The sequence below is a fragment of the Macadamia integrifolia genome, chromosome 4, assembly GCF_013358625.1.
Source record: "Macadamia integrifolia cultivar HAES 741 chromosome 4, SCU_Mint_v3, whole genome shotgun sequence".
Classification (NCBI taxonomy): Eukaryota; Viridiplantae; Streptophyta; class Magnoliopsida; order Proteales; family Proteaceae; genus Macadamia; species Macadamia integrifolia.
The window spans coordinates 31806658-31833545 of record NC_056560.1 but is presented as its reverse complement, the minus strand read 5'-3'; the positions used below and the strand labels follow the sequence as shown (position 1 = coordinate 31833545).

General features: G+C 37.8%; 2 protein-coding genes and 1 long non-coding RNA gene across 27 annotated transcripts in view; all 3 read right to left on the bottom strand.

The window, feature by feature from the left end:
• Positions 1–341: 341 nt before the first annotated feature.
• On the bottom strand, positions 342–9564 carry LOC122077217 (protein MODIFIED TRANSPORT TO THE VACUOLE 1-like). 18 transcript variants are annotated; one of them, XR_006139735.1, is made up of 7 exons: positions 8883–9564; positions 7791–8522; positions 7497–7652; positions 3237–4208; positions 1003–2019; positions 802–871; positions 342–563 (listed from the first exon to the last, which is right to left on the bottom strand). XR_006139735.1 is itself a non-coding variant. In XM_042643087.1 (6 exons), the coding sequence occupies exons 2-6, from the start codon at positions 9087–9089 to the stop codon at positions 1978–1980; spliced, it is 2109 nt and encodes a 702-aa protein (XP_042499021.1). In that variant the 5' UTR covers positions 9090–9094; positions 9213–9564; the 3' UTR covers positions 342–1977. The 18 variants fall into 18 exon arrangements, 3 of the variants coding, with proteins under 3 accessions (XP_042499021.1, XP_042499022.1, XP_042499020.1); XR_006139736.1 differs by having other exon boundaries at positions 342–871; positions 1003–1055; positions 1204–2019; XR_006139739.1 differs by having other exon boundaries at positions 1204–2019.
• Positions 9565–11116: 1552 nt separating this feature from the next.
• On the bottom strand, positions 11117–21802 carry LOC122075724. Of its 7 annotated transcripts, none has more exons than XR_006139332.1 (5): positions 21525–21802; positions 15280–16559; positions 14697–15186; positions 13280–14541; positions 11117–11535 (listed from the first exon to the last, which is right to left on the bottom strand). It is a non-coding gene; the product is annotated as an uncharacterized LOC122075724 (long non-coding RNA). The 7 variants fall into 7 exon arrangements; XR_006139334.1 differs by having other exon boundaries at positions 14461–14541; XR_006139336.1 differs by lacking the exon at positions 11117–11535 and having other exon boundaries at positions 11840–14541; positions 14680–14802; positions 15064–15186.
• Positions 21803–22348: 546 nt separating this feature from the next.
• The window catches only part of LOC122077422 (tRNase Z TRZ3, mitochondrial-like), a 7938-nt gene continuing 3398 nt past the window's right edge, over positions 22349–26888 (bottom strand). The window contains exons 6-12 of one of the 2 annotated variants that reach the window (XM_042643364.1): positions 26187–26684; positions 25724–25992; positions 25460–25607; positions 25276–25326; positions 24132–24637; positions 23370–24039; positions 22349–22765 (exon numbers count right to left, since the gene is read on the bottom strand). In XM_042643364.1, coding sequence (XP_042499298.1) covers positions 22457–22765; positions 23370–24039; positions 24132–24637; positions 25276–25326; positions 25460–25607; positions 25724–25992; positions 26187–26684 — 2451 coding nt within the window. In that variant the 3' untranslated portion in view covers positions 22349–22456. The remainder of the gene's footprint in view (positions 22766–23369; positions 24040–24131; positions 24638–25275; positions 25327–25459; positions 25608–25723; positions 25993–26186; positions 26685–26888) is intronic. The other variant, XM_042643365.1, reaches the window with a different exon arrangement.

Below are 26888 nucleotides of genomic sequence, written 5' to 3'. Positions count from 1 at the left end.
GATGAAGATGCTGAATCTATGATCAATTTTTTTTCTTTTATGTTCTTATGAAGGGGGAGGTTGGAGTATGTCACCAGCCTGAAATCCATAAAAATGCGAAAGCTGCTTCTCTCCAATGTTCAGATTGGGTTCTCTCCCTTGCTGTCATTCATCTTTACAACCACCAACAGAGTAATCATTCTGGTTTTTAGCATTTCTCGATCTATAAATCAAAATGATGCAACTTTTTTAAGCCTTCAATGAGAACCTGTTGGGGTGGATGTAGACTGGAGGGACACAGCACCCGTACATGGCTATTGATATCACACTGCCCACGCCTCTCTATCTTAGAAGAATACTAGTCACTCAAACCAGAGATTGATTGTTTATTCCAGAATCATTATATTCACATAATCATATAAAAAGAAAAGAAAAGAAAACTCAATAAGCTCCACAGATTTCAAAGCACAGCCCACTGATTTTGATTTTGGTCCCTCCTCCCAACTGCAGTCACACAATAGCCAGCCAGCCTGCCTGCCTGCCCTCCCATGACGATCCAATAAAACTGGAATCACGAAGAACCACTTCCAAAAGGAACAAAACAGCATGAGTTTGTTTATGAAAAAAATAATGACAACATGATGAGATGCATGGAGAAGTACAAGTGAAAGCAGGAGAGAAGAAGAGGAGGAATTCATTTCAACATAGAAAAATAAACAAAACCAAAACTTGATATTGAGAAGAAAAAGGGAGGTTATTCCAACATCTCAATTCTCAACACTTTAATACCATAATAAGAAAGAACCATCTCTTGATATCAACCTTAAAATCAATCCCTTTCCTGTGGCTTTAAGATGCAAATGAAGGTTTCTTTAGCTGTGTGACTCCAATACTGAAATAACAAAAGATCCAGTTTCAGTGACTCCTAGAAATTTTACTGGTGTCAATGCATCTTTAGTAATAGCTTCTGCGTTGATCAAATGTTAATATGGGTACCAAAGGGATTCACAAGAAGGCTGCTACCTGTTAAAAAGGTTCCATGAATATGCATGTCTCTTGTGAAGGGACTGTAGACACTGTCAAAACAGCATGCCAGTCTTTCATCATCGCTATCTAGCAATCATCAAGTGTTGTGGCATGCATCTTTGACATTCCTTGATACAGGAATCTATAGGCTATAGCTACCAGGAAAAAAAAGTGTATAGGATTAAGCAAGATTCATACATGTTAGCTGACTTTGAGTCCCGAGAAAGGAGTTGTGGCAGTGAGCCAGGATACGTGAGTTACTGCAATGATCCCATTGCATATTCCTGGCATAAATATCAATGTCAAACAAAAGAATTTTCAATTGGTCAGGAGGAAGAAATGCAAGCTGCACTTGTACAAATAAAATCTGCTAATTAAGAAAAGGTCCATCTTCTTGAAAAAAAGTGGTGGATTGAGAACTTGTAACCTACTCTTGATTGTCCTCTATCTTATTCTCAAAAGTTCTCAAAAGTTCTCTAGGGTAAAAAATAGTTTTCAAAATAATTTGAAGGTAACTTACCATTATGTCATTCTTAAGAGCTGTAATGTCTTGCATGCTTGTCGCATAAAAATGTGAAATGACAAAATTTTACCCTAAAAATTTGTTATATTATCACCAACTTTGTTTACAACAAGATTTTCCCATTAAAAAAATCTACATGCACATCTTGAACCTTCTGTTTTATAATACAAATCTCACCATTCTTCCCCTCACTCCTTCCCCAAAAACCCGAACACACTATGCATATGTGGTTTGCTTCCTTGAGATTATGGTGCAAATTTCATGAAAAATCAGAAAAGTAAACTGCAAGATAATGCATCATGGTAAAAAATTTTATACTCAAAAATTGTTTTATTTCAAAACAATAGTAAATCATCTATATTGAAAGTTGAAACAAGACGGCTCACTCCAACATGCTGATCATGTGGTATGTAAGGGCGTTCACTGTCAAGCATTGGTTGCATAGAGCTTTAAAGTACCCTCTTTGCACCACAAGCTGATGACAAATGATCCTGCAATTTAAACAGCATAAGAAAGATGATGCACAATAGCTACAAACCATTTTCATTAAATGAGAAATAAAAAGCATAATCAATTTATTTCTTACGAGCCTACAGTCAGTTGGAGTATGGGATTTCAAATCCCTAATCAATGTCATCCCAGCTATATGGGATAATCCTAATCCTTTTGAGAAATTGAACCTCTTCAAGCAAAACAAAGCACAGGTCTATGGCATGTCCAGGCACAGAAAAATCCTTGGATTCGAATGACTCATCATGTCTGCCATCTTCTAAAAACATGGAAACAGAAATATTCCATTTTGGGCTTGTCAAGTACTTTAAAGAAATCCTGATAAGATTTGGTTAGAAAACCAGAAACTTATATGATATGGAAGATTCTCATACTTATATTATACTATTGTAAAAGTTTATGTCAAGTAATATTACGTGCAACTTAAAAATAGTAGTCCATGTGTACTATCAAGCAATGTTCAAATTTTTATGGAAAGGGTTGAAATATGGTGAAATATTTCGGTTTTGATGACTTCGAAACAAAAAATTTCAAGCCAAAATGAGGCAAGATTGATGAAATTAGGCAAATGAGTCAAAATTGCTAGAACACTTCAAATTTCTTCAAATTTTTAAATGTCTTTGGAGATTCAAATCTCTTCCAAACTCATCCAAGCAAACTCCCATGATAAGACTGCAAAGAGATATTTGGGCTGAAAATACAAGAAAGAGGGGTGCCCCTAAATCTTATCATCATGATTAAATCTTTTTCTTGCAAGATTTAAGCAATGTTTGCTTACACTAACAGAATAGGGTCTGAAACAAAACTACCAATTTGAGTTTAACTAATAGTCATCCATACATGCATATATATGCTTAAATAAGCATCCCCTAAAATTTCATTTCAAAATTCTTAGTATTTCCATTATATTTCCCATCATTTCCAAAAAATTTACTCCATTTCGACAGATTTTTCCCATTTCAATGGAATATTTCAATCCCAATAGGGATCTAAACAACCTACCCCGTCGAAATCTCAAACCTTCTTGTTGAGAAGGTTTCCAAAAAAGAACTGTTCACATCAACTATGCCAAGTTTTAATGGAAACCAAGGCATTAGAACAAAAAAACTTCCACCAACTTTCTGATGCTTGTAATTTATCTTAAAAAAAGAGGAAAAAAAAAAAAAATAAAATATATATATATATATATATATCTTACCGAGATGAAATCAAAGGCTTTAGTATCTTCTTTCTTTGAGTTGTTCATCAATGTACTCTGAATTTGAGCTGGAACATTCGGATGGAAAATATCTGGGAGGGGGGAAGAGTACCCTCCTTCCCCACTGTTGCCAGTAGCATGCCCTAGAGTAACATTTCCTTGAGAGTGTTGGAAGTTGGTCATTGTTGCTAAAAGCTGATGTTGTGCAATATAATTTCCCATCAACCCATAATTCACTGGCTGTGAAGCAGAAGCTGGGTTGAACGTGATGTTTGGAGACGAACCATACTGCAGATGACCCAATGGAAACACGGCATTTGGGTTCATCCCAACCAATTGAGACCCAATTAAACCATTTAAAGCATCATTTGGCAACACATGGCTTGATTGGGTGCTTGGATTTGAACGGGTAGCATCAGAAAATGCCTCAGAAAAGCTACGTTGTTGCTCGTTATCTGGGATCATTCCATTACTAGTAGACGAATCAACCATTATATCATTGACACCTTTTTTATGGTTTATTGGTTCCTGCAGAACTTCAGAGTTGGGACAAAAAATATCAAGTAGTTCTGATCCATTTTTCTTTACAGTGTATTGAATATCATTAGCAACCTGGTTTTCATCAACCTTCAACCCTGAAAATAGGTCACCGACATTTTCTCCATCCTCGGGTGTGTGAAATGAGACACCTGCAAATAGGTCATTGTCTTCATTTTTTTGTTGATTGGAGATTACATCAATCAGATTATCTCTAAACAGATCATCAGTTAAAGAGGTAGTTGGTGTCATCAGATCTGCAACACTTTGCTCACTTTGCATTTCTGTATAATCGTCCTTCCTGTAAGAATCATCTGCGCCACCAGTGTCAATTAAGTTGGGCATTTGAACAACAGTAGCAGCTGCTTTGTCTTTCAGACTCGAGGTCTTTTCTGAAAGATGATTAACCCCTTCTCCATCCAGAAGGCGTAAGACCCATTAAATATGAATGAGTAAATAATGCATGTAAATTAAATAGATTGAACAGATAAATGGATAAAAAAATTAATATTCTGAGAGATAGAGATCTCAGGATACAGAAAAACACACGAAATATTTGCGAAGAATTAGAATTTCGACTAAGCAACATGATCCACTTAATCATCTAGCAGTTCACATCAGTAAAGAATCTCAATAATATAAAGAGTCCAGAAATGATGATCAAACAAAGAAAAAAATTCATTCTTTGCCTCCAGTAGATGGAATACAAGATGCTGGGGAGTACAGATTAGAGGAAACAGTGGTAAGTACAGAAAAACTCTTCTACAGCCTTCTCCAAAGCCAATGTTACCCCATTTCTACTATTCTGGAAACTAAATGATGATAAAACAAGGGTGAGCAGTAGCAGAATGGTCGTGCTGCCAGGATTGGCCCACTTATACCTGCCATGCGATAGTTCATTTAAAGCTCAATTTGGTATACATGTATGTCTCACCATTCCTAATGCCTCCCAAGTTGCTGCCCAGTCCAAATTTTACACATGGATAGAAAGATGGTCTAAACAAAAATCTTCTTCTCCTTTTATTTTTTTTTTCCCTGAGTTGGCCTTTGAAAATACAAAAGGAACTATCCAATTGATGGAGTTAGACCGGGAAATTTGATATATATGGCTAATCCAAAGTGGCCCCTACCCATCCATGTGGTTGGAACTTTCTAAATCATGTGCCACATGGCACAAATCAGTTGGGCGATTTGGCTAAACCTAGCAACACAGCCATTCAGCCACCTTTTTCAAATCCTCAAGATAGGTGACTTGGAATGTTCACAAATGTATGTGAGACTACACATCTTACCTATATTCCACAAAGGACGATTACTATATGTTAGAGAATGTTGGGCTTAAACATGATTTCACCAAGGGAAGAAACTGGACAGAAATGAAAATAGGAAAAGAATAAACTTTTCATCTTGAGTGCCGAGGGGTGGGTGTTCAACCAGCAAAATGAACCTGGTTATTTGGCTGCCAATTCTTTAAGTGGTTTGAATTGTACTTTTGTGAAACTAAAACAAGATTAACCAGTACAGTCTTCATTAATAATTCAGAATTTCTACTAAATTCCCCAAGTTTTGTTCTCAGTTTCCCTGAGTTTTCTACTACTGCTTTCAACCTACTCCAGTATATCTAAACATGTTCTTTCTGTTTTCTGTTAATTCGTGTTCTGCATAACTGCCCCACCTACATTCTGTCCAAATCCCTTGCAAAGTATTGTCCCAAAACTTAATTAAGTTTGGAGTTTTCATAATCTACATCAACTTCCCTCCAAACACAAGTCCATCTGATGCGGATCCGAGGGCATCGGATTGCTTAAGGCCCACAAGAATGACTAAAAATCTCAAATTTAATGGTTGAAGGGTATTCTTGTAATTTTAGAAACAAGCAGGGCCTTAGAAATAATTAAATGGCAGCTAGGGTAGTTCTAGAACTAAAAACTTTAATATAAGGGCTTATTCTGAATTTTTTTTACGAAGAATGGCAGAATTGTGAATAACTTGAAGTTTCTAATAAAGGGTGGCAAAATGGTAAATAGATGATGACTCAAACATAAGGGAATTCTCAAAAGGGAAACAACGTACTAGATGGGAAGGGTAGATCTGGAATTAAGAAATAAATAGGTTAAGTGCAAATAATAGGAGAAGATGAGGGGTATTTCTGGGATCTGATAAAGTAAGGATGTAAAACCTAACTTATAAGGTTTTCTTCCTCCTAGCTCACGATGGAACTCAAACCAGTGGCAGCAGAAAATCTTCAAATCAACAGAACTCCTTCTGCGAGTCTCGGATTGGCCTGAAATTCCAAACGAAGATGGTCGACCTTGAGGTCTCTTGAATCCAACTGATAAACACTTCAAGCAGGAAGCAAGAGGAGATTTGTTGCCTCTACTACTCAGGTTAGGCGGTAACAGGGGAACTAGTTCTGAACTGGGTCGCGAAGTTCACCATAGAGGCTGAATCTGATCGCAAAAACTCTGCGGCAAGGTCGCCTTAGGAAGGTGATTCTAGCCCCAAAGTTTGGAGGTGAAAACACTTGTATCCAGGGAGATACAGTCGATTCCTTGAGCTGTATTCTGTCGCCCAGAAAAGGGGCTGTGAAAGAGATCAGCAAGAAGAAGAATGGAAAAAGGAAAAGAAAATAGGGGAAAAGAAGAAGATGAGAAGAGAACAATCAGACTAATAGAGAGGAAGAAAAAGGAATATCAGAGAAAGAAGAAGGGGAAAGATAGAGAGAATTGGCAGCCATGGTTTCAAAACCAAAAAAAAAACTTTCAAATTTCTATTCTTCAACATCGAAAAAACTGAACTTCTCCATCGTTTACATGTCCAATATAAAGGAAAAAAATCAAACAATTAATGGAAACTACTTGAAAGGAAACTATTCTAAAATTAGAAGCTAGCTAATTTAAAAATAAATTATTTGTAAAACAATAGAAAATCAAATCAAAAAGATTTTTTTTTTCCTAAATCCATCGTGCATCTGCATCACCATCACTCAGATTATGGTACATACACAAAACAAAATTGATTCTAAAACTACCTAGAGAAAAGAAAACACGCTTGACCCACTAATGGAGGATCAACAACAACAACACAACTTAGCCTTATCCCAACTGAATGGGGTCGGTTACATGGATCCCAAGAAAAAAAAAAAAATTTTGAACATCTCACTCACGAATCGGCAACCTGGATCATAGCCCTCCAAGTAGCTCTGTTCGATACCATACTTGGTGAAGACTGAACTTTTGCATGTCTTTTCTTAATAACTCATCTATGGTCATTTTTGGCCTACCCCAAGCCCTTTTTACTCCATTCATCTGTATCTGGTCACTCCTCCGTACTGATTTGAGGATCATTAATATTATATATAATGAGTCAACCACTTAGCATACAAAGTGTGTTAAGTGCTTTTTTGTTTAGCCAATTAAAAAGAAAAAGTGTGTGAGGTGCCACAGGCAGTCCACTACCTTCTCTATGACTGTCTATAGCTCTTGACCTGCAGTTCTACAAGGAGGTTTGATTTGGTGGTGCCTGGTAGCTCTATCAAAGACATATACATTGCACGGCCTCATGTTTCTCAGTGAGGACTGTGTTAAGGTTTTGCCAAATGATACTTGAAATTGCTAAGCACTTAATATATATAAAAACTTGTAGCTGTGAAAGGAAAGTCAAACAGAGCCCAATAAGGTAAACATATCTAACAACTTGCAAATCTACACAAGAGCAGTATACCCTGTTTGCCTTCTCCCTCAGCGATGCTTGTGGAGATTCAGAGCATCCCACCACAGACTCTTTGTTTTCACTAAAATAAATAGCTACAGTTGAAAAATGAGTATCATCTTTTCTCCTCAAAATTGACTCAAGAACACAGACAGCCTTCATACGGACCTGACAAACAAGTAACACAAACAATCTTCAGAAGATCAACATGTACAACATGCTATTCCCACAGAGAGAACAAAAATGTTAGATAACCACAGAAAAATTAAGGAAACAAAGTAATTGATTTGCAATTTCAGAAGACACCTGCCACATGGGAGATTGAAGTTTTGATTCAAGAGCATGACTCAAAGCGATTGCATCCAACTTTGAGGCCTCCACAAGGAAAGCCTGGATGATGTCACGAGTTGGTTGCAGGCGCACACCACCAGATGTGACAACGGTCTCTAGCAGCCTCTCCTCGCGTGTCTTGCTCCTTGAATGACTTGAGCTGGAGCTCCCATATGTCATTTCCTCCCTGCTTCCTCTTGAATCCTTGCCCCATGGTCCACCACCAAGGTTTTTGGAGATTCCAACAGAAATCTGAGTTTCATTTAGATGTTCAAATCTCTCATATCTTTCTGGATTGTCAGTTTCTGTTGTCAGTGAGCTTCGCAGATTTGGGCTTTGATAACTCCCATTGTCACTCTTTTTAAACGAATGTGCTGCAGTAATGCTACTCAGTCCCTGTTTGATAGAAGCACTTCCAAGGCCAACAACCTCACCAACAAACGATTTCTTATCTTCCAAAGGCATCTCAAAGTTTGTATTCCCAAATCCTTGGATTCGCTTACTAAGATCTTCTGCCGGTGCCGTTTTGGTCTCATCTTCAGCAAAAATTGCCGATATCGCCTCATGAGCTGTATCATGGACAGCCTTATTAAGTGCATCTCCTTTCAATGGATCTAAATGGCCCTTGTAATGAAACAACTGGCGCACTACCACTGAACGGCGTTGCATTTCCCTCCTTCCCTCCGCATATTTGATCAGCCTCAGAGCCTACAATAATACCAAGGCAATATGTATCAGCATCTGCCGCAATATAGGCCGCTGGAAATAACCCTAGTGCTTAGAGAAATATCAATATTCCCCAAAACTCCAACTGCAAACTGCTTCTCCACATATCTGATTATTACTTGCCCAGAGTTACATATTATATCTAAACCATTTGAAACCTAAATACGGGCATGCAATTTAGGTCTCATAATTTGCATCTTATCTTCAGTTCCTATAACTAGAAGCAAGAGTTCAATAACCAGCTGTTAAGACCTCTGGCGACAGCACAGATTTGGAGATGCTAACGAAATTAGAAGCAAAAGAAAGGGGGAGAGGGGACTGAGGGCGAAAAGGCCACCGTACCTTCTGTTTGACTATTGGATTCTTGTGGTCGAGCCTCTTCAAGATAAATTCAGAAACTTCTTTCACAATACTGACGTGAGAAGATCGGAGAAGCTCACAAACTTCCTCTAATTTGTAAACAGAAGTGACTTTATCTTCGTCGGACGTTGCGGCATCGATCATGCGATATCTCCAGTGCGATTCCACACCTCTTCTGCTCGAATTCATGGTCCCTACAACCGAAAATCCAATTCTTCCGATCACCAAGTTCATTCACAGAGAAACAGTGAGAATCAAATCATCTAAGAGACACCATGGAAATGAGAAAGAAACATATAAAAAATCAGAGACTTGAAGAGTAATTAGGATGTGCAACCGTTGTACTCTCTCCGATCACGAATCCAATTATGCGGAGCAGAGAATCTGGATCAATGAAAAGGCCTTCAAAACTGGAAGAAGAGAATTTTCCGGACAGTTAACACATGAAGTGCTTATTGGAGTAAGAAATGAATCGACACCGTAATATTGCTTCTGTCTTGTGGAGGTTCTGAGGCAGAGGTTCCGGAGCATGAATGCGAAGGAGAAGCGAATAACGGTACGTTGTCCTCCGCGGAGAAGCAGAGATGACGAAGGAACCACAGTGATGCGCAGACAGCTCCAACACTATCAGACCAACGCCTCTCTCTCTCTCTCTCTCTCTTTCTCTCTCCACGTGCCAGTTCCGTTTAACAAGTGAGGCCTTTAACTAACCTGAGTCACCTGACTCGGTGCTTAGTGGTATTCATGCGCCACGCGCGACTGCAGAGCTATACGGTCGCCATCTGCCATGGACGCCATTAGAACTCCAGGTGGCAACAGAATTTTGTGGGACCCATATTTCAGATTTGTCGTAAGCTCGACTAATCCAATTACATGTGGACGGTGGACCGTTTGGTTTGGTATCAGAAATAGAGCATCGCGATCGCTCACCCGAGGAGGATTATCCGGCAGTAATTACGGTCAGTGTTCAGGTTAGTGATGTCTATGTGTGAGAGTTTGATAATAATAATTTTTTTTTTTTTTTTGGACAGAGGCAACAAGTCAGATGAGTAGAACTACATTGTTTAGAGGCAACAAGTCAGATGAGTAGAACTACTTTGTTTAGAGGCTTGAGTATGAATATTGGTATAGATGCAAAATTATGAACATCGAGAAAAAAAGGAATTACATTAAAAGGCTATGTAGTCTTAGTGTTGTCAAGAAGTATGTGATTCAATTTCTCCGAATCGTTCCGTACCTCCCCTATAATTCACCCATCATTGCATGCTCGTTTCAGCCAATATAGAAATCCTCTAGCACTAGCTTCAAATTTTTTCCTGTTATCATGTAATTAGCATATAATGAGACACCTTCCATTGATAATAATGTAAGTGGCTTAGGCTAAGATAGTTTTATTAGTATTAGTGGTAGCTGAACATACAAGTACGGGTGTGCATAGGGTAGGAAAACATTTTATATCAGAAACTGTTGATTGGAGAGAAATGACATGGTTCCTAATAGTTTGCCTATAATGGTTAGTTCATCACTTGATGGGGTTGAGGACAGAAAAAGGATTAGGTTTTTCATGAGCAAAAATAACTTTATTTCTCTGTGTCCACAGGAAATAGGAGGTTATAATAAAAATGATAAAGAAGTTATTCAAATCATCTGCAGGTATAATATTAGAACTAAAAAGGGACAATATAAGAGGCTTAAAAAATGAAGCACAAAAATTTTCCATTCTCAAACCCAATGGGCTAGCCCCCTAGATTCTCTTAGAAAATTCACATGAAAGGAAGGTGTGCCAAAGAGATTCATGATGAGTTTGACAAAATCCACAAGTTGGGTCAACATCTATCCATTTTCCCAGGATGTCTTTGATAGGGATTCCACTAAGAGCAACTCTTCAGAAAAAAAAAATCTTAAATTTTGAATGGACATCAAGTTCCCCAAAGAAGTGCCACCAATGTGAGCAAAGAGACAAACACGTACACCTGTTAGATGGTCCAACTGAATTAGTATAACTACCATATGTTAAAAACTTGGAGGCCATTTAGTGGTTAAGGTCCCTTTTCTTGAGAGGTCAGGGTTTTAGGGGTTTTTCCTTGAGTGGGTTTCATCTATATGGATCGATCTCATGTAAAAATCTGAGATCCAAGGCACAACCTTATCCCGAGAATTTCGAAAGACTGTTACAACCGCTTGACCACCTGATCCCAACATTCGTACCTTTACCGTTGGACCAAAGGGCTTTTTTTTTAATTATTATTGACTAGTCTTCTTTTTACAAAGAATTTACACAAACAAACCATTACAAATGTTCACATTTCTTCCACCTAAAGCTATACATTAGTGATATTACATTGTCTAAAAGAAAAACATGAGGTCCAACAATTGTTAGAAACTTAATTGAAGAACTAAGTTCTAAATCATCTACATATACAAAACTATTGACCAGATCAAAAGTAAAAAATATGGACCATATCAATGCTCCCAATTTATTGAGATCCCAAACGCCACTTTAGTATTTGATGCAATAATAGATTGTCTCCTCTAAACGTTGTAAAGTGGATGATTCTCAGAGCTTGCATGATATCTGACTCCTTTAGGATTTGTCTGCAACTTTGAAGATAAGCAATCTTGCTTTTTTCTACTCCTGCAGCAACAGAAACAATCACAACCAAAAACAAGATAACTATTTAGATACACATGGTCTTTGTGTTTGTTTGAAGTTCTATAATGATTAAAATATAATTAGGAGGTAGTCAAGAATATCAAACAAAAAGGTGATGTACTGGATTATAAAAATGGAAGTCTCAACACATCCTAGAATCTATTACAGATTACCAAGCCCAGGTACTAAGTATATTGCTTCATTTTTCACCCTCTTCATTTTCTGACTCAAACTCAACACCCACCCCCCACCCCCCCAAAAAAAAACCCCTTTTTTTTTTCTCCCAAACTTCCGACTTGTGATTGTCAGATCATGGCACACAGGCAAGGGAGATAAATATCTATCACATGAAACTATGCCTAGGGACTATAGTTTCAAATCATGAATCTTTAACATATGTAAACAGCAGGCACAGCTTGCAATAATTGGCAAGCAAGCATTGGAAATACTTTCAATGTTGAGAATGACTGTAATAAAAGAAATGGAAGATCAAAAAGTGCAGATGATGTATCTTAGAAACTGAAGCATAATGAGGATCAACAATAATAGGGTCGTCAGGATCGAGAGAACTTTCCATTGGCAGGCAACAACTTGGTCGCACAAGGGGCTTTTCACAAGTAACCCACAGGTAATAGTTATCTCATCCTCTTCATTTCTAGTAGTAACTTTCAGACATTGAAACCTATTTTCCTGTCTTATACTCCTACAAGCATTCCCTCTTAAGTCTATTACCACCAACTACAACTTCCATCACTTGACCATAACAACCACTCAAAACAAAACTGATCAAGAAACCTAAAAAACAAAAAAACAAAAAAAAAATCTCTGCAAAACCATTCTTTGAACCTGCCAAATCAAAATGTTAACCTGAAATTTTTATTCCATGATATTCACTAAACTAATTTCTATCCATAATAACGCTCCACCAATTACCATATCAAATACTGTTAGATTTATTAATTTATTATGTTTTGGGGGTGCTACATATTGTAAGAAAGATGAGGCATTCAAATGCCACGAGTAATGTGTCAACAAATATCTCAAACTAAAAACAAGGTAGATGATATGCACAAAATTTGTAGTAACTTGCAATTTACTCATTTTGGCATCATATTGACGAGCAAATTGGAAGCCTTCTGGCATCATAAAGAAGGTTAAACAATTTAGTCCATAAAACAAGGGGAAGGGATATGCATGCTGCCCGCTCCAGGTAAGCTGGTGGGCAGCAGCACATGGGAAAGGGGGGGGGGGGGGGGGACAAAGGACGGTAGGAGATCTTTTCACTAGAAGGGGGAGAGAAGGAGACAGGCTGTGCCCAGCCTTTTCCCATAAAATAAACATAGTTTTTCAAATAAGAAGCCTCTAACCTCTCAGTTAAAATTAGAACACCAATGAAAATTTGAACAAGGAGAAGGCATGACAAGAACTTTATTTGTATCATCAATCAAAATAATACAAAAAATTAATCCATGGATAGAACAAATAGTGTCAGGAAAGACATCACCAATCGGTGAACCTTCCATATAAAATCTTTTTTTTGAAAATCTCTTTCTTCTGGGCTTTCACTAGACCATCTAAGCCAACGTTGAGTCCTTCACTACTGCTTACAACCCATTCAATAATGCAAATGGATACTTGACAAAAAATAGAAGTGGTGAAACTCAAGACATGCATGCACATGGGAAAATATAGAAAGAAGAAGAGGATGATGCATGTGATAGCTGACCTGATTAACCAATCCTCATGAACCAAGTCCAAAATGTAAGACAAACACCAATGAATTCCAACTTTTCTCTACTGTTATGTCAAAACAAGAGCTGAAAGTCCCAGAATAAACATGTAACAGACATGATTTTCAACTTCTCCATTGCCACATCAAATAATGAACTAGAAGTGTAAGGCAAATCTGTAACATTCCTGACAAACACCATTTCTAGGAGGTCCATGCCATCAAAACCAATTTGCTCACATAACAAGGATACAATTCCACCTAAACAGACAATGCCTCTGGACATCTGAACCAACTCAATGACAAAGACGACTCTGGAACAAACACATGGAGTAAAAGAAAAAAAGAGTTTGAAACTCCTTCATCCAGCTGTACCAGGAAATTAGAACAGATGGTTCTCAAACATCAAGTCAAAACAAACAGGAAATGGGCTAAAGAGAGGAATTGGACCATTGCTGCAATTTCAGCTGAACTTTCATTGAAGGACTAAATTTTTGGGTGTTAGTACGCCCATCAGAAGCGGACTCCCCAAATATTGCAGCCAAATGTCTATTACGAGCATTTGAGAATGTTGGGACGGAGAACAATATTTATTCAGATTTATCTATTGCTAAGAAATAGAACCAAACTGATTCAGAATCTCCCTGAATTTAGGGCAACTTGGAATATAAGCATTAAGGAAGTAGAGGTTTTCATTGGCAAAAAGTAGCTGATCAGTTTTTAGGCCAGACCTGGTAATATGCAGAGGAAAGAGATGTTTCTGATGAGTGGCTTGGTGAATAATGGAAGAAAGAACTCGTAGACATAAAAATGAATAATGCTGCGGAGATGGGATACCCTGCCTAAGACCTGACCTACAATGAATTAGAAAGTACTGATTCAGCTAATCGGATATGGAAAGAACAGGAAATTTCTCATCTGAAGCCACAGGATTCTGAAGATGGAGAGAGTTTGACAACAGACAGCATCAAGAGTGAGTCCAGCCAACTTCCTAATGATTCCATTGAACAGAAATAAGATGTCAGAAGACTGCAAGAAGATAATGAACACATGACTGTCAAAAAACTAGTAGACAGCAGTTCCACCGGAAAAGGAAAAGGATACCAATAGAAATGAAGAGGCAGAATCTTAGAAGGTGGGGGGAAATATAAGGGAATAGATGAGATGAAATGGCTAACCCGGTATTTACAAAGAGTTTTGTTAATCTTCTTGTAGCAGCGTAGGCACCGAACATCAACCTTCAGCAATATCATTGACACCTGCAAACAGAAATCCAACAGTGAAATAAAAGTGAAATAACAGAGATCTTTGCAAAGATGAAGAAGTAGAAACGATAAAAGAGGTGAAATAATGCAATGGAGACAAATCAATCAAGGGTATGAATACTCCAGAAATACCAATAGAAGATTTGTACCTCTCCATAGTTGTTGCAGAGAATCACTGGAAGGTAGATCTATGAGTGGAGGACATGAAACCTCTGGTTCTCAATCACGCAGATACGGAAGCGGAGGAACATTTCTCTGGTTCTCAACAGCGGACAGATTCAACAGAATGAGCAAGATGTATCGAGATTCGAGTAAGTGGGAAATTTTACGAAGTAATATTTTACTCTCAAAACAGGCTTAAAAATTATGACCCTATATTCTGGTAAATGCATCGGTTCTGGTAAAATTTTCCGTCACACAAATTTTACAAATTTCAAAACATATGCTGGAATTTTTTATTCTACAGTAAAATTTTCAATTGCACCTATTTTACACCGAAACCAATGGAGCCTATACCTTTAATTCATTTTAGTGGATGAAGTTTCCCTTCACCTACGGGGAAGAAATAATCTCTTCTCCAATGGCCATCATTACATTTGGATGGAACTCTCTGGATAGAAATTTAGATTTAAACCATGCCTGTATGGTTTATATGCATAGAAATTTAGTTCAAACTGAAATTTCAACTAATCAATAACTATCGTAACAGAACAAGAGGTTCAAAAGTAGTACCTTCAGATTTTTTGCCAGAGTTCTCACCAGGCTGATAATTCCCACTATTAAAGATCCCAGAAATGTTTACCGAAAAACAAGAAAAAGAACCATGAAATACATTCCAGTGTGCCCCCATAAACTGCTTTCCTAGGGTTCCTACGCGCCACTCTCCCACTCGAAGAAGAAGTCACACTTTTCTCATGAGATTGATATTAACTGTTGCTCTGTTCATGCTGTTGGGGATTGAGATATAATTCATAAAACCCACCACAGGAATCCATCCATTCCTGCAAACCACACAAGGTAAAACTCAGATTCTCTGGATACTGCTGCACTTAAACAACCATCATAACAGAAATATTGCTAACCAAAACACCATCACCAAATTACTTTCCTCTGTCGAGAGAGAGAGAGAAAGAGAATGGGAGGGTTGTGACCTGTGAGTGAGTCAGGGATGAGAGAAATATATGAGTTGGAGACATGGGACAGAGGTGTCCATTTGACAGGGGGTCTCTCTTTTAGGGGCAATGGTCTGATAGGAAACAGGATAAGGATCCCACGATTGGGGTCTCTATCTGTGATAGAGAGAGAGAGAGAACAGGGGTTGCATGGTGTAGGGGGTGCGATGGTTCAAAGGAGAAAGGGATAAGATCCATAGAAGAGAATGAGAGATGTGTCTTTTGAGAGAGGGGCATGTAAATATGTAAGGAGAGACGTATGAGTAACAGACTGAGAGATGATATGATCTAGTAAAAAAGCATACAAAACAATATTGCATAAGGGATCGTGGAACACAGTAATTTTTGTTTTTCACTCTTGTTTACTTCATGTGAAGTCCATCTCTACCCATCTTCATAACATCAATGAGAACCTTCACCAAGAAACTGAAAAAATAAAATTATTTCCTATCAAGGAGAAAGACTAGGAAGAGACTAGAGTAGGAGGGGGAAGGAAGAGAAGCACACAACCAAGCAACTCGTGCAGAATTCAAAAACCAACTGTACTTCTTATTCAACTTCTTCAATCTGCTCAACACTTGTCCATCGATTACATATTTACAAAAGAAAAACATCTCAAATATGGAAACCTATTCAAATAAAGAATAAAATCAAATTTGGAAACACAACAGAATATCCTACGTAGCCTACTTTGAAAATAAAAGGCATGAATTCATGAAATAAAGACATAAAATAAATGATATACTTGGCTTCCAAAGCCGGTCATGCAAGTCCTACCAGTCAAGTGCTATTGCATCAATGATATACTCCTGTGTTATTTCAGACCGCTAACCTGAAATGCTATTGAATGAAAACACCAGGAATTAAATTTTGTAATCAGAAAAGTCCCTTTTTGTAGAAGATGAACATAAAACATACGGTAACATAACCCATGATTGTAAGACAATAAAAGAGTTCAATTAATAGATTAACATGCGGATTAAACACACATTACACACTCTGATGCAGCACAAGGCTATTGATATAACTCCTAAGCATGCCCACACTTGGGCCCATATGTTGGTTATTCATAAGCCCATATGTGGTGATGCACCAATTATGGGAGATCTTTTTTGACAGAATTGTTGGGTCCCACACGCCAGTGCGTGGAGAAGGAATTCCAGAAGTTTGTGTGGTCCTTTAACAGAAATCACAAGGTTCAGTTATGGGCCCCACTTGGAAAGTTGGCATGGATGAGATGCTATCAATATTTGTTAGGATATTATATCTTAGTTTGTACTATCTATTATTTTTTATTTTCTTGTATGGCTATCGAGTCAATAGCTAGATAAGTAGGACTTTCTATTTTCCAGCAGGTTTCTATTTTAAGGTTAATCTCCCTTTTCAGTATTATTGGCAGCATAGTTGTCAACTTGGCGTCCAGGCGGTTTGCCTGGGGCCTAGGCGACAGTCGCATTCTTCCACTACATATCGCCTTGTGTTTTGGCACTTATCTATGCCAAATATCATTTAAGTAAATATTATCATTTACTTAAGATATTATTTATAAATAAGCAAATGCCCCCTATTTGAATCCAATAAAGTTAAAAAATCAAATTCTAAAAGGATAAAAAGTCAACCCCCAGTCCAAAAACAAAAACTGGATTTTGGTTATAGGGGCGATTTTCAACTTTTAATTGCTGGGGTTTTTCTCAATTATGAAAATTTTATAAATCCTATCATGTTAAAACATTGTTAAAAACCAAAAGTCCGGTAAAATAATCTTTTGTTTTGATATCCATAAAATTATTTTCATTCAAGCGATTTTAATAGCATTAGCATACTCTGAGATAAGTTTGAACGAAGAATAACTTTGTCATTACAACTCAGATTTAAGTATTCTTAGACTTGTTGGAAAGCTGGTTTTATGTTTTACCTAATACAAAAAGTCTCATGTAAAAATAAAATCATTTGACAGTCAAACTTATTATAGAACAATAGCATTTCTCTAAATGTTGATATTGATATTTAATGACTTAACGTTGATTTTTTATGATTTGATGTGGTTAAATGTTGATTTTTAATGACTTGATGTAGCTTAATATTGATTTTTTTATGATACAAGGTATATGTAGCTTACTAAATAATGTTAGAAAATAAAAAATAACACTTGGTCGCCTTCTCGCTTAAGCACTCAGATAGCCCTCCGGTTCGCCTTGGCACCGTGACAACTATGATTGGCAGTTGAGCAATCTCCCCACCCCATTGGCAATTGCTATTTTTTGTAATTGATGATAGTTGATTATAAATAAAGAAGAGGGGTTCCTACTGCCCAAGATTGGAGAAATTGAGGGAAAAAAAAAAGAGCTGGTCTATAAACCATGGCTATGAGATGCAGTAAGTGAAGTGAGAGGCCTTGAGGTGAGAGGCCTAGGTTCGAGTGGGAGATTCAACCATCAAGGTGTTGTTGACTACTGGAGTTGTTGATCGATCCTTGAAGAGTATTCTACTGAAATTCAACAGAAGCTGGCCCAGGAAGTGTTTCCCCTACCTTGCAGCGGTACTATAATGGAGATTTCTTCATCAGACTATGACCCTTTGTAATTACAGATCAAGTGAATAGATAATGTAGACTAGGGTAGGAAGTCTAACCAAGTCTCAACTGCAGGATCTTTTTATCAGAGGAACAACCAAATAATGACCCAAAGATAGGCAGCCAACAACAGACCAGAATAAGGAATAAAATAGTGCCTTATAAATCATATCTCCCAAGCCCAGAAATTGGGGATTATGATATCAGACAATATACTAGATGCTAGGACTAACCGGCAGTAGTAATAGGGTCCTAACAATCCCCACACAGTAGGAAAATACCACAGGAACAGAACAGGAAGAAATCTCCTATTGGTTCCGGTTAACTCCGGTACAGTCCAAGAAACAGAGATTTTGAATAACCAGAGAATGGCTAACCAGAACAGACTCCAAGTTGGATCGAGTATCACTTTGGTGGAGGGGAAGACTCGACCAAAGAATCAGCCACAACGGAGGCCTATAGCAGCTACAGACAGCAGGGCCGATTGTACAGTTAAAGGTAATCTTCTGGGCAGAATTTTGAAGGGTAAATACCTGGTCTGTAGAGCAGTGTTAGCCTTTAAACAACCTTGAAAACTTTAGAAAGATGAGAAAGATAGCTTGAAGAAGAAAAATAACACTTGAAAGGAACCTCTTGGGCTTCACACCGCAAAGAGTAATTGGATCAAACACCAATTCCATCAGCCTTGATCAAACATAAGACAACTTTTCATAAAGAAGACAATAGCAACAACCATTAATTTTTTATCAAAATCATCTCTTTTTTTAGGAGCCTCCTCCTCTTTATTTATAATGTTAAAGGGGGAGGGAATTACAAAATAGAAGGTTCCTCAAAAAAGGAAACCAAATATTCTCCTAATACAATAGTTACTAAAAACTGAAATTAGAAACTAGTTGAAAAAGGAAACTAACTACTAATGACTTAACTCATCTAATAACTTAACTCCTAAGAAATCAATATAACTTAAAATAAACCCAACTTAAAAGGAAACTAACTAGTAATCCCATACTCAATCTTAGGGCCCCTCTTTTAGACCCAAAAAAGTGGCCCAATACACTCCAAACCACATGGACTGAAGGCCCAACACATATACAACCCAACCCTAGGCTTATTCCTAATAAAACAAGCCTATTTTGGTTATTAATCTGCATCAATAGATCCAGCCCATATTTTGGTGGTCTAACAACCCCCTTAGGACCCTCCTTCGCTGGGACTTTAAGCCTAATCCAATGGCTGGATAAGGCTATACTCTGTAAGTTACTGTTTTATTCAATCTTACTAATTTTGAAGCTCCGTCCTATCTAAATCTAGCCATCAATTTTGGTGCAGATTTGAGGAATGAATCCTATCCTAATACCCTACACTCGACATGGACATCTTCCCCATCAGAAAAGTCAAGTTGCTATTTCTTGATATAGATCAAGCTTGCATAAGGAACCAAGTCCAATGTTGGACCAGCCAGCCCCCACCTTGTTCCCACCTAACCAGCCCAAAAGGAGAGCTGGAAAACACTGTTCACGTGAACAGTAACTCGTGAACAGTAACTCCTACAGAATTTGTTCAATAAAGATCTTCAAAAAGCAGCCAGCTGTCCCTTACTGTGGAAGAAAGAAGATTCAAGAAGAGGAGTCAAGTTGTCCATCGAACTATAGCATATAGTCTAGATTTAGTTTCCTACTTTATTGCGTCAAGTAGTTTCATTTTTGTAATTTAGGATAGTTTCCTTTTTGTCAATGGTTTGTTAGTTCCTAATTTGATTAAAACTTGGTTAGAAAGTTAGACACAAATTAGAAAGTCTTATTTCAGTCCATTAGTTTCCTTTTATGTTATTTCTTTATGTCCAAGTTTTGGAAGGCTATTTAAAACACATTGATCATTATGAAAAGATAGATTGAAAATTATGAATTTGAGTGTTTACTCATGACTGAGATTAGCTGTTACCTGCGAGGGTGAGATGCCCATTCCTTAACTCTTATTCCACCCTTCTCAACCAGCCCTCGATTCTCTTTCTTTTTTTTTATTTTCCTCCTTATTTTTGGGTTGTGAGAGAGTGATTGAGTGTCATTAGAAGACCAATTGAAGCCGAGAAGACCAGCTTTCAAAAAGGATCAAAAGCAGCCAAGGAAGACCAATTCGGTCAGGGTTTTGAGGTTGGATCAACCAAGACCAAATATTCTCCACCTGAACTCTGACCAACCAGGCCTTTTGAGGTTTTGTTCCAGCCTCCAAGAGGACCCTTCAAACCAAACTTGGTGACCATCTGAGCCCTCTAGCTGCTGTTCCTGAATATCACCCCTAGTTTCCTCATTGGGAACCTCTTCTCACTCTCCCAAACCTGAATCAGGTTACAAAACCCTTCAGAGGGTTTGATCAGCACCACAAGAGGAGCCTTTGATCAAAAGTTGAGCTCCACCAGAGACTCCTACGGCCAACTGCAGGCTTCCTCCTATTTCATCCACATTCAAACTTTGGTTCTAAATCTGATTTCAGATTTTAATTTGTGGAATCCTAACTGGGGTTGGGTAGTTCCTACCGAGTCTAACATTATTTCTCTAACTTGTGGAGTTTCTGGTTATACAACCTTTCTCCTGTCTTACATCATTTCTGTTACTGTGGGATCCTAATTGGGGTTGGGTAGTTCCTACCTAGTCTTACATCGTTTCTGTTACTTGTTGAGTTTCTGGTTATACAATCTTTCTCCTGTCCTGCTGTAAACCTGTAACAAGGTCTGATCAAATCTCGTGTGGCTGGACTTCATATTAAAGCACTGTTAGGCATTATTGTGGGTGAAAATTAAAATACTGTGCTGTTTCGGATGATACTGTTGTTTTGTTGCTGGAAAATGATAACATAATATAATGATGTTAGAATTGGAAGATCCTACTGTAGGATGGGTTATTAGCTGTTTATCTAAGACCTAGCACTAAATTACAAATGAATCCATGCACACAAGCGACCACACACACCCACACCCACACACACACATACAGTTGTTTATATACTCTTGGGAACACCAGAAATTAAATTTTGAAATCAGAAAAGTTCCTATTCTGCAGAAGATGAATATAAACATACAGTAACAGAACTCTTGATTTAAGACATTAAAAGAGTTCAATTAATAGACAACATGCATATTAAATTCAATGAAAACAGAAACAAAGAACTGAACAGAACTGAAAAACCTATTTTGGAGTCGTGAGAGAAAAGGGCTAGAGAATAAGCAAAATACTAACCATGATGAAAAAGCAGTGGCTCAATTCACAGCTCCTGCATTCTGTGGTTCTTTGAGTTTAACTCCAACAGATTTGAAATTGGTAGCTTCCTCTTTAAGAGAAAATCATGGAGAGATTCCACTTTGAAGAGGGGTACTGATTGAGAGAATCGAAGAGACTTCTTTAGTGTAGGAAGAATTAGAGATTGAAGAGCTACAGGGAGAGGAAGATGAACTTCTCTAACCAAAGCCAACAAATGTCAAATCCATTTCAACAGGACTTTCTTTTTTCTTTTCTTTTTTTCCATTTCAACAGAACTTTCTTTTTTCTTTTCTTTTTTTTCCTTTTTTTTTTTTTTTGGAGGGGGGGGGCTGGGAGGAGTTGGGGTGTGGGAGGACAAAAGTGGAACACTAAAAATGGGGAGTAGAAAAACCTGGATAAAGCCCTTTCTTTATAATATAGCAAAACACCACATTAGGAAAATAATGTATAAACCATAAAAAATGGTTTTCAACTTTAATTAGTCATCAGAAATAATATCAATGAAGCCCAATGTTCAAAGCCTTCAGCACTTGACATTTGGAGGTTGTATTCAACATTTAAAATTCTACATTATCAGCCAACCAACCTGTTTATCAAAATATTTTCAGAGTATTATTTTGCCAGATGGTGAACTCAAATAGGACTGAAAACTAAGGATGGCATGGACTACGCATCAACGAAAAGCATATTTGCCACTCAAAATGTCCAATTGGTAATCAAGTCATGAATCCTGACTTGGGTTTTTTTTTTTTTTTTTTTGGTGGGCGGGGGGGTGGTGGGGGAGATGGGTGGGAGGGGAGAGATTAAGAAAAAAAAATATTCCATTCAAACCATAAATCAGAACAATCATAGCACCATATAAATGGTAATGATGAAGGGTATTTTCCTAACAATGAGGAAGCCTATTATTCTCAAGCAGCTTGACATACGGCTTCATCAGATTCATCAAGCATCATCTCATTCTTGAAAAGTAGCTTGAGGTATGGAAGAACTTCTGGAAGCAAAGGTAAGTCTGCTATGTTAATGCTCATCATGTCAAAAGCAATACATGTTTTATGCATGTGAGTTTCATCAAAAACTGGAATTTTTGGGTATCGCTGGCTAAAGTGTGTAAGAATAATGCGATATGCGCCTGCAGAAGCTCCCACTTCAATGGCTTCCTTTGTTGTGCTGTGATTCTTTGCAATGGCCTCCTCCACCATTCCATCCTCAAAGGTAGCCTGCAATAGTGACCAGTTCAAACATAGTTAATCATCACATTTGAGCATTTTCACATACAACAATTTGGAGAGCTAGCAACCAAAAGCGTTTCCTTTAATTGCCAATTTGCCATGCGCCTTCAGGGGTAACATTGACACCGCAACTTGGGGGTAAAAGTAGGCTATGAGGAGACATTGCATCTACATTTAGTAAGCGCACTTTCTAACTTAACTACCACCCCCTGAAAATTTCTAATTTCAACCTTTTCCCCCATATATTGTCCAGTGCCCTGACTGAGTGTTGTGGCCTTGTGGGTATGCTAAATTGAGATATTATAGAACACAAATACCTTAGTCATTTATTTTATCCCATATTCACCTAGATCAAGTTATTAAATACTGATTGTGTGCGAACCAATCTTTTCGAAATTTTTAAAATATCCTAATTATTTTTAGTGAGAACTACAAAATTCTGTAGATTAGCATGCCCTATTTTAAACATCCTTGTTATTTCTCGTGACAATTATGACCATCTGTAGATTAACGTAACCCACTTGGTCCTGTATGAACACACATCATCCCAGAGGGAAAAAAGAAAAGTACATAAATAATATATTAAACTTGCCTCGTGTATAAGAACCGTTGCTCCATGAGATGCATCTATCAGCTCTGGACAGGGCCTCGTATCACCTGAGTAAACAAGTTTCCATCCTGGTATTCTTTTTCCTACACTGTTCATTCTCTCCGCTGCCTTCAGGACAATGCCAAATGCTTGTGGACAATGCACAACAGGGACACTGATCAAAGCCTCCAACCCTGCTTCATCTAGCACTTTCTTCAGTTTCATTAGATTTTGGAAACCCATGCCAGTGTCTCCTGGACTATCTGGTTTGTTCCAATAGCTCTGCATGCGACTGCCTCTAGCAAATAAAGTTGTTTCTATATTCATTACACCACGTTCTTCTCCCTTATCATCAATACTGATCGGACTCCTCGGCGGCAAGTCATTCTTGTTTGATCCAACTTTATCTTTGAAAGCATCCCACGACGATTCAATTGTGTGTCTGCAATCAAGGAATTGCATATCTAGTTCTTCAAGTTTTTGATATGCATCCAAAAATCTCTTTAGCTGCTTTGGCCCAATAACAAGCAAGGGTTCATGAGGAACTTCCCTTAACAACTCCCATCGCAAAGCAAGTATCCTTGCTAGACCGGTGTGATGATCAGCATGGATATGAGAAATCCAAATACACCTTAATCTTCTAACAGCATCATCAGCACCCTTTACACCAAATCTGTTCAAAGGAATTACAGAAACCATCTCCGTTAGCTGGGAAAGGAGAGAAGCAATAACAGAACCAGATGAAACTTTGCAAAAAGGATTTACCTCCTTTTCAGCTGCCCCAGTGTTCCTTCACCGCAATCAAAGAGCAGGCTTCCTTTCGAGAAAAGGTTAATATAGATAGAACTAACATTTCGATACTTGGATGGCTGAGATGAACCAGTTCCCAAAAGAACAAACTCCATGTCTTCTCTTCCTATATTCTCCAGACAACCGGGAAGATAGGACTCATGATTAATCTCATCTGTGCTGGCCTTGCAAATACGTTGGATCTCCTCGGCTTCACTTGCATCCTGCTTTCCTGAGTTTTTATCAGGTGCAGATGCATCTCCTTGCATCCAAGGTTCTTCAACCATAGTTTTATCATACGGGATAGAAATTATTACATTTTCATGTTTCTGGTACTCCACCCAGAATTTCCTAACTTGTTCAGCAGCAATCTCAATCTCAGGAATCTCTGACAGAAGTTCATTGACAACTTCTGTTGCAGTCAACAAGCTTGGGATCCCAGATTTATCCAATCCAAGCTGTGCATAAGGACGCAAATGGAACTGTAACACATAAAGGGAATATTAGAAATTTTAAAAACGAAAAGTGAGCGAACATTAACTAATAAAACAGAATATAGAACTGTTTTAAAGACAGTAAAGGCCAGATACAATTTGAAACAAATGAGGATGAACTCCACAAGAATATAAGAAGAAAATCATTTTAGCTAAAGAGTAATGACTCCTAATAATGAGTGACACAACCCTAAGGAAAGCTGAGGCTATTAGCAAGTTCCCCTGCTACTTTCAGATTTCTAGTCATCATAATGGAAACAAGGTAACAGGAAACCAGTGGACAAAAAGTGTCAAGAACAAATAGTGAATATAAATTAATAGAACACAAGAAGTAATCAGAAACATCTTGAACTAATAAATTAGGTCAAGAAGAGTTTTTGGTTTGAAAAACATCTTGAACTATAAAACTATGGATCTTACAAATTATTTGAAAAAAATGGCAATTATCTTCAGATTTGGAAAAGGCTCTTTTTTCTTGGAAGGATAGGGTGAATGGGAAGAAGGGGCAAGAAGCAATGAACTTGGAGCAACAACATTATCACATTGTTTATATTCTTTAAAAGATCAAACAAAAAAACTAAGTCTTACTCCTCATAAGAAGTGTCTATAGTCAATTGCCTCCATACCTTTAGTAGATTTTCAGCAGAAATACTTTCATAACGCTTTTGAACAGAACCCTGGAAAGAAGAAACTGATTTTGCTTAATTCCCGTTTTTCCACAGTAACTACCAACTTATCAACATAACATAGTTCAGTCTTGTAATCAATTCAGCATCTCTTCTAAAAGGAAATTATGAAATACCGACAAACCTCACATGAAGTGATGTACTCAGGCATGGAGTTCTTTAGGTGCTGAAGAGACCAAAATCCTGGAGCTGGGAAGAATTGAGGACACAAGTAATTAAGTCGTGCTGTGATTCTTGCACTGGATTTTAGAACTGGAATTTCCAAGTTCTTTCTGTGAACAAAAGACAATTAAGAAATACTAATAATATTAGTACCCAATAAGAAACAACCTCCAAGGTAGAAATCCTAAGAGGTAAGTTGATATTTGAAATAAGAATTAAACCTCACATTTCATGTCCAGCCATGATATGCTGTGCTCCAACAAATCTTTTCATCCAATTTTGGTATTCAGGAGTCATTGTGACAAGGGAAGGACTCAAGTGAATTATACAATTCACAGACTTAACAGTATTCAAGTTTTGGTCCACGGAGTCTACATAATAGGTATCGAGAGATTGTGTAGACAACAACTCCTGCAAATGAGATAGCGTAGGGCAGTCGACAAGGAGTACAATAGGACCAGGAACTGAAGGACCAAGTACATCGCTTGGATGAACCTGCATAACCAAGCAAATAAGGCTACGCATTTAACAACAAAGAGTAAAGTGGGTACTAAATAAGAAAGATGGATCAAACAGCCACTTATTTGCAAATCATGTCCTTCCTCAGAGTCTGCATATATACATTTTAGGGACATACATGAATAAATAAATTACAAGCAGGAAAAACGAAGATTTTTCATTCAACCAACCATTATATTTTGACGATCTGACATGACTGAGTGCCCAAGTTGTAGTTCACGATATTTGGGACCAGCTTTCAATCCAAGGGCAACAGCTTTTGCAGGATCAAACTTTCCCTTAATTTCAGGCAATTCACAAACATAAACCACAGAAATATCACCAGGCTTTAGCACAGGTGAAGCTTTCCCATTTGGATCTTGTGAATTTAATACAGGGAATTTCAAAATCTGATCCTTTTTCTCTTCTACATTCAACATGGAAGAGTCTTCCTTCATTTGTTGACGTACTTCTGAGCAACCTGGCTGTAGAAGAATGGCTGATATTTTGACAACCTCATTATTAAGAAGAATGATGGGTTCTACAAACTTTGCAAGATCAGCCAAGGCAACTCCATCAGCACCAGGTGCAGCTCTGAAGCTGTGAGTGTGAACCATGGCAGCAGTTGGAATGAAAGATCGCATTGCATCAACTAAATATTTGAGATCAGAAGGACCCCAAACGTTGACCTTCAAAAAGCAATAAATTACAACGATGGCATGTGGAGTATAATGGAGTAGTTCCGGGAAAAATAAAACTACTCCAAAGTATGAATGGATTATAATGGCATAAAATAAAGTATTTCAGTCATCATCATCATTTTATTATCCTTTTACGGTTTTAACTTCCGTTTTATTTTATTTTATTGGGATTTTTCTTTTTCTTTTGGGGGG

Excerpts from the sequence above, each read along its gene's own strand:
- LOC122077217 (XM_042643086.1), bottom strand. The coding sequence starts at position 9,134 with ATGAACTTGGTGATCGGAAGAATTGGATTTTCGGTTGTAGGGACCATG. Across the intron at positions 7,653-7,790 it reads TTCAATCTCCCATGTGGCAG|GTCCGTATGAAGGCTGTCTG; the intron begins GTGTCTTCTGAA and ends CTTGTTTGTCAG. Across the intron at positions 4,209-7,496 it reads TGAGGGAGAAGGCAAACAGG|GTCTTACGCCTTCTGGATGG; the intron begins GTATACTGCTCT and ends CATATTTAATGG.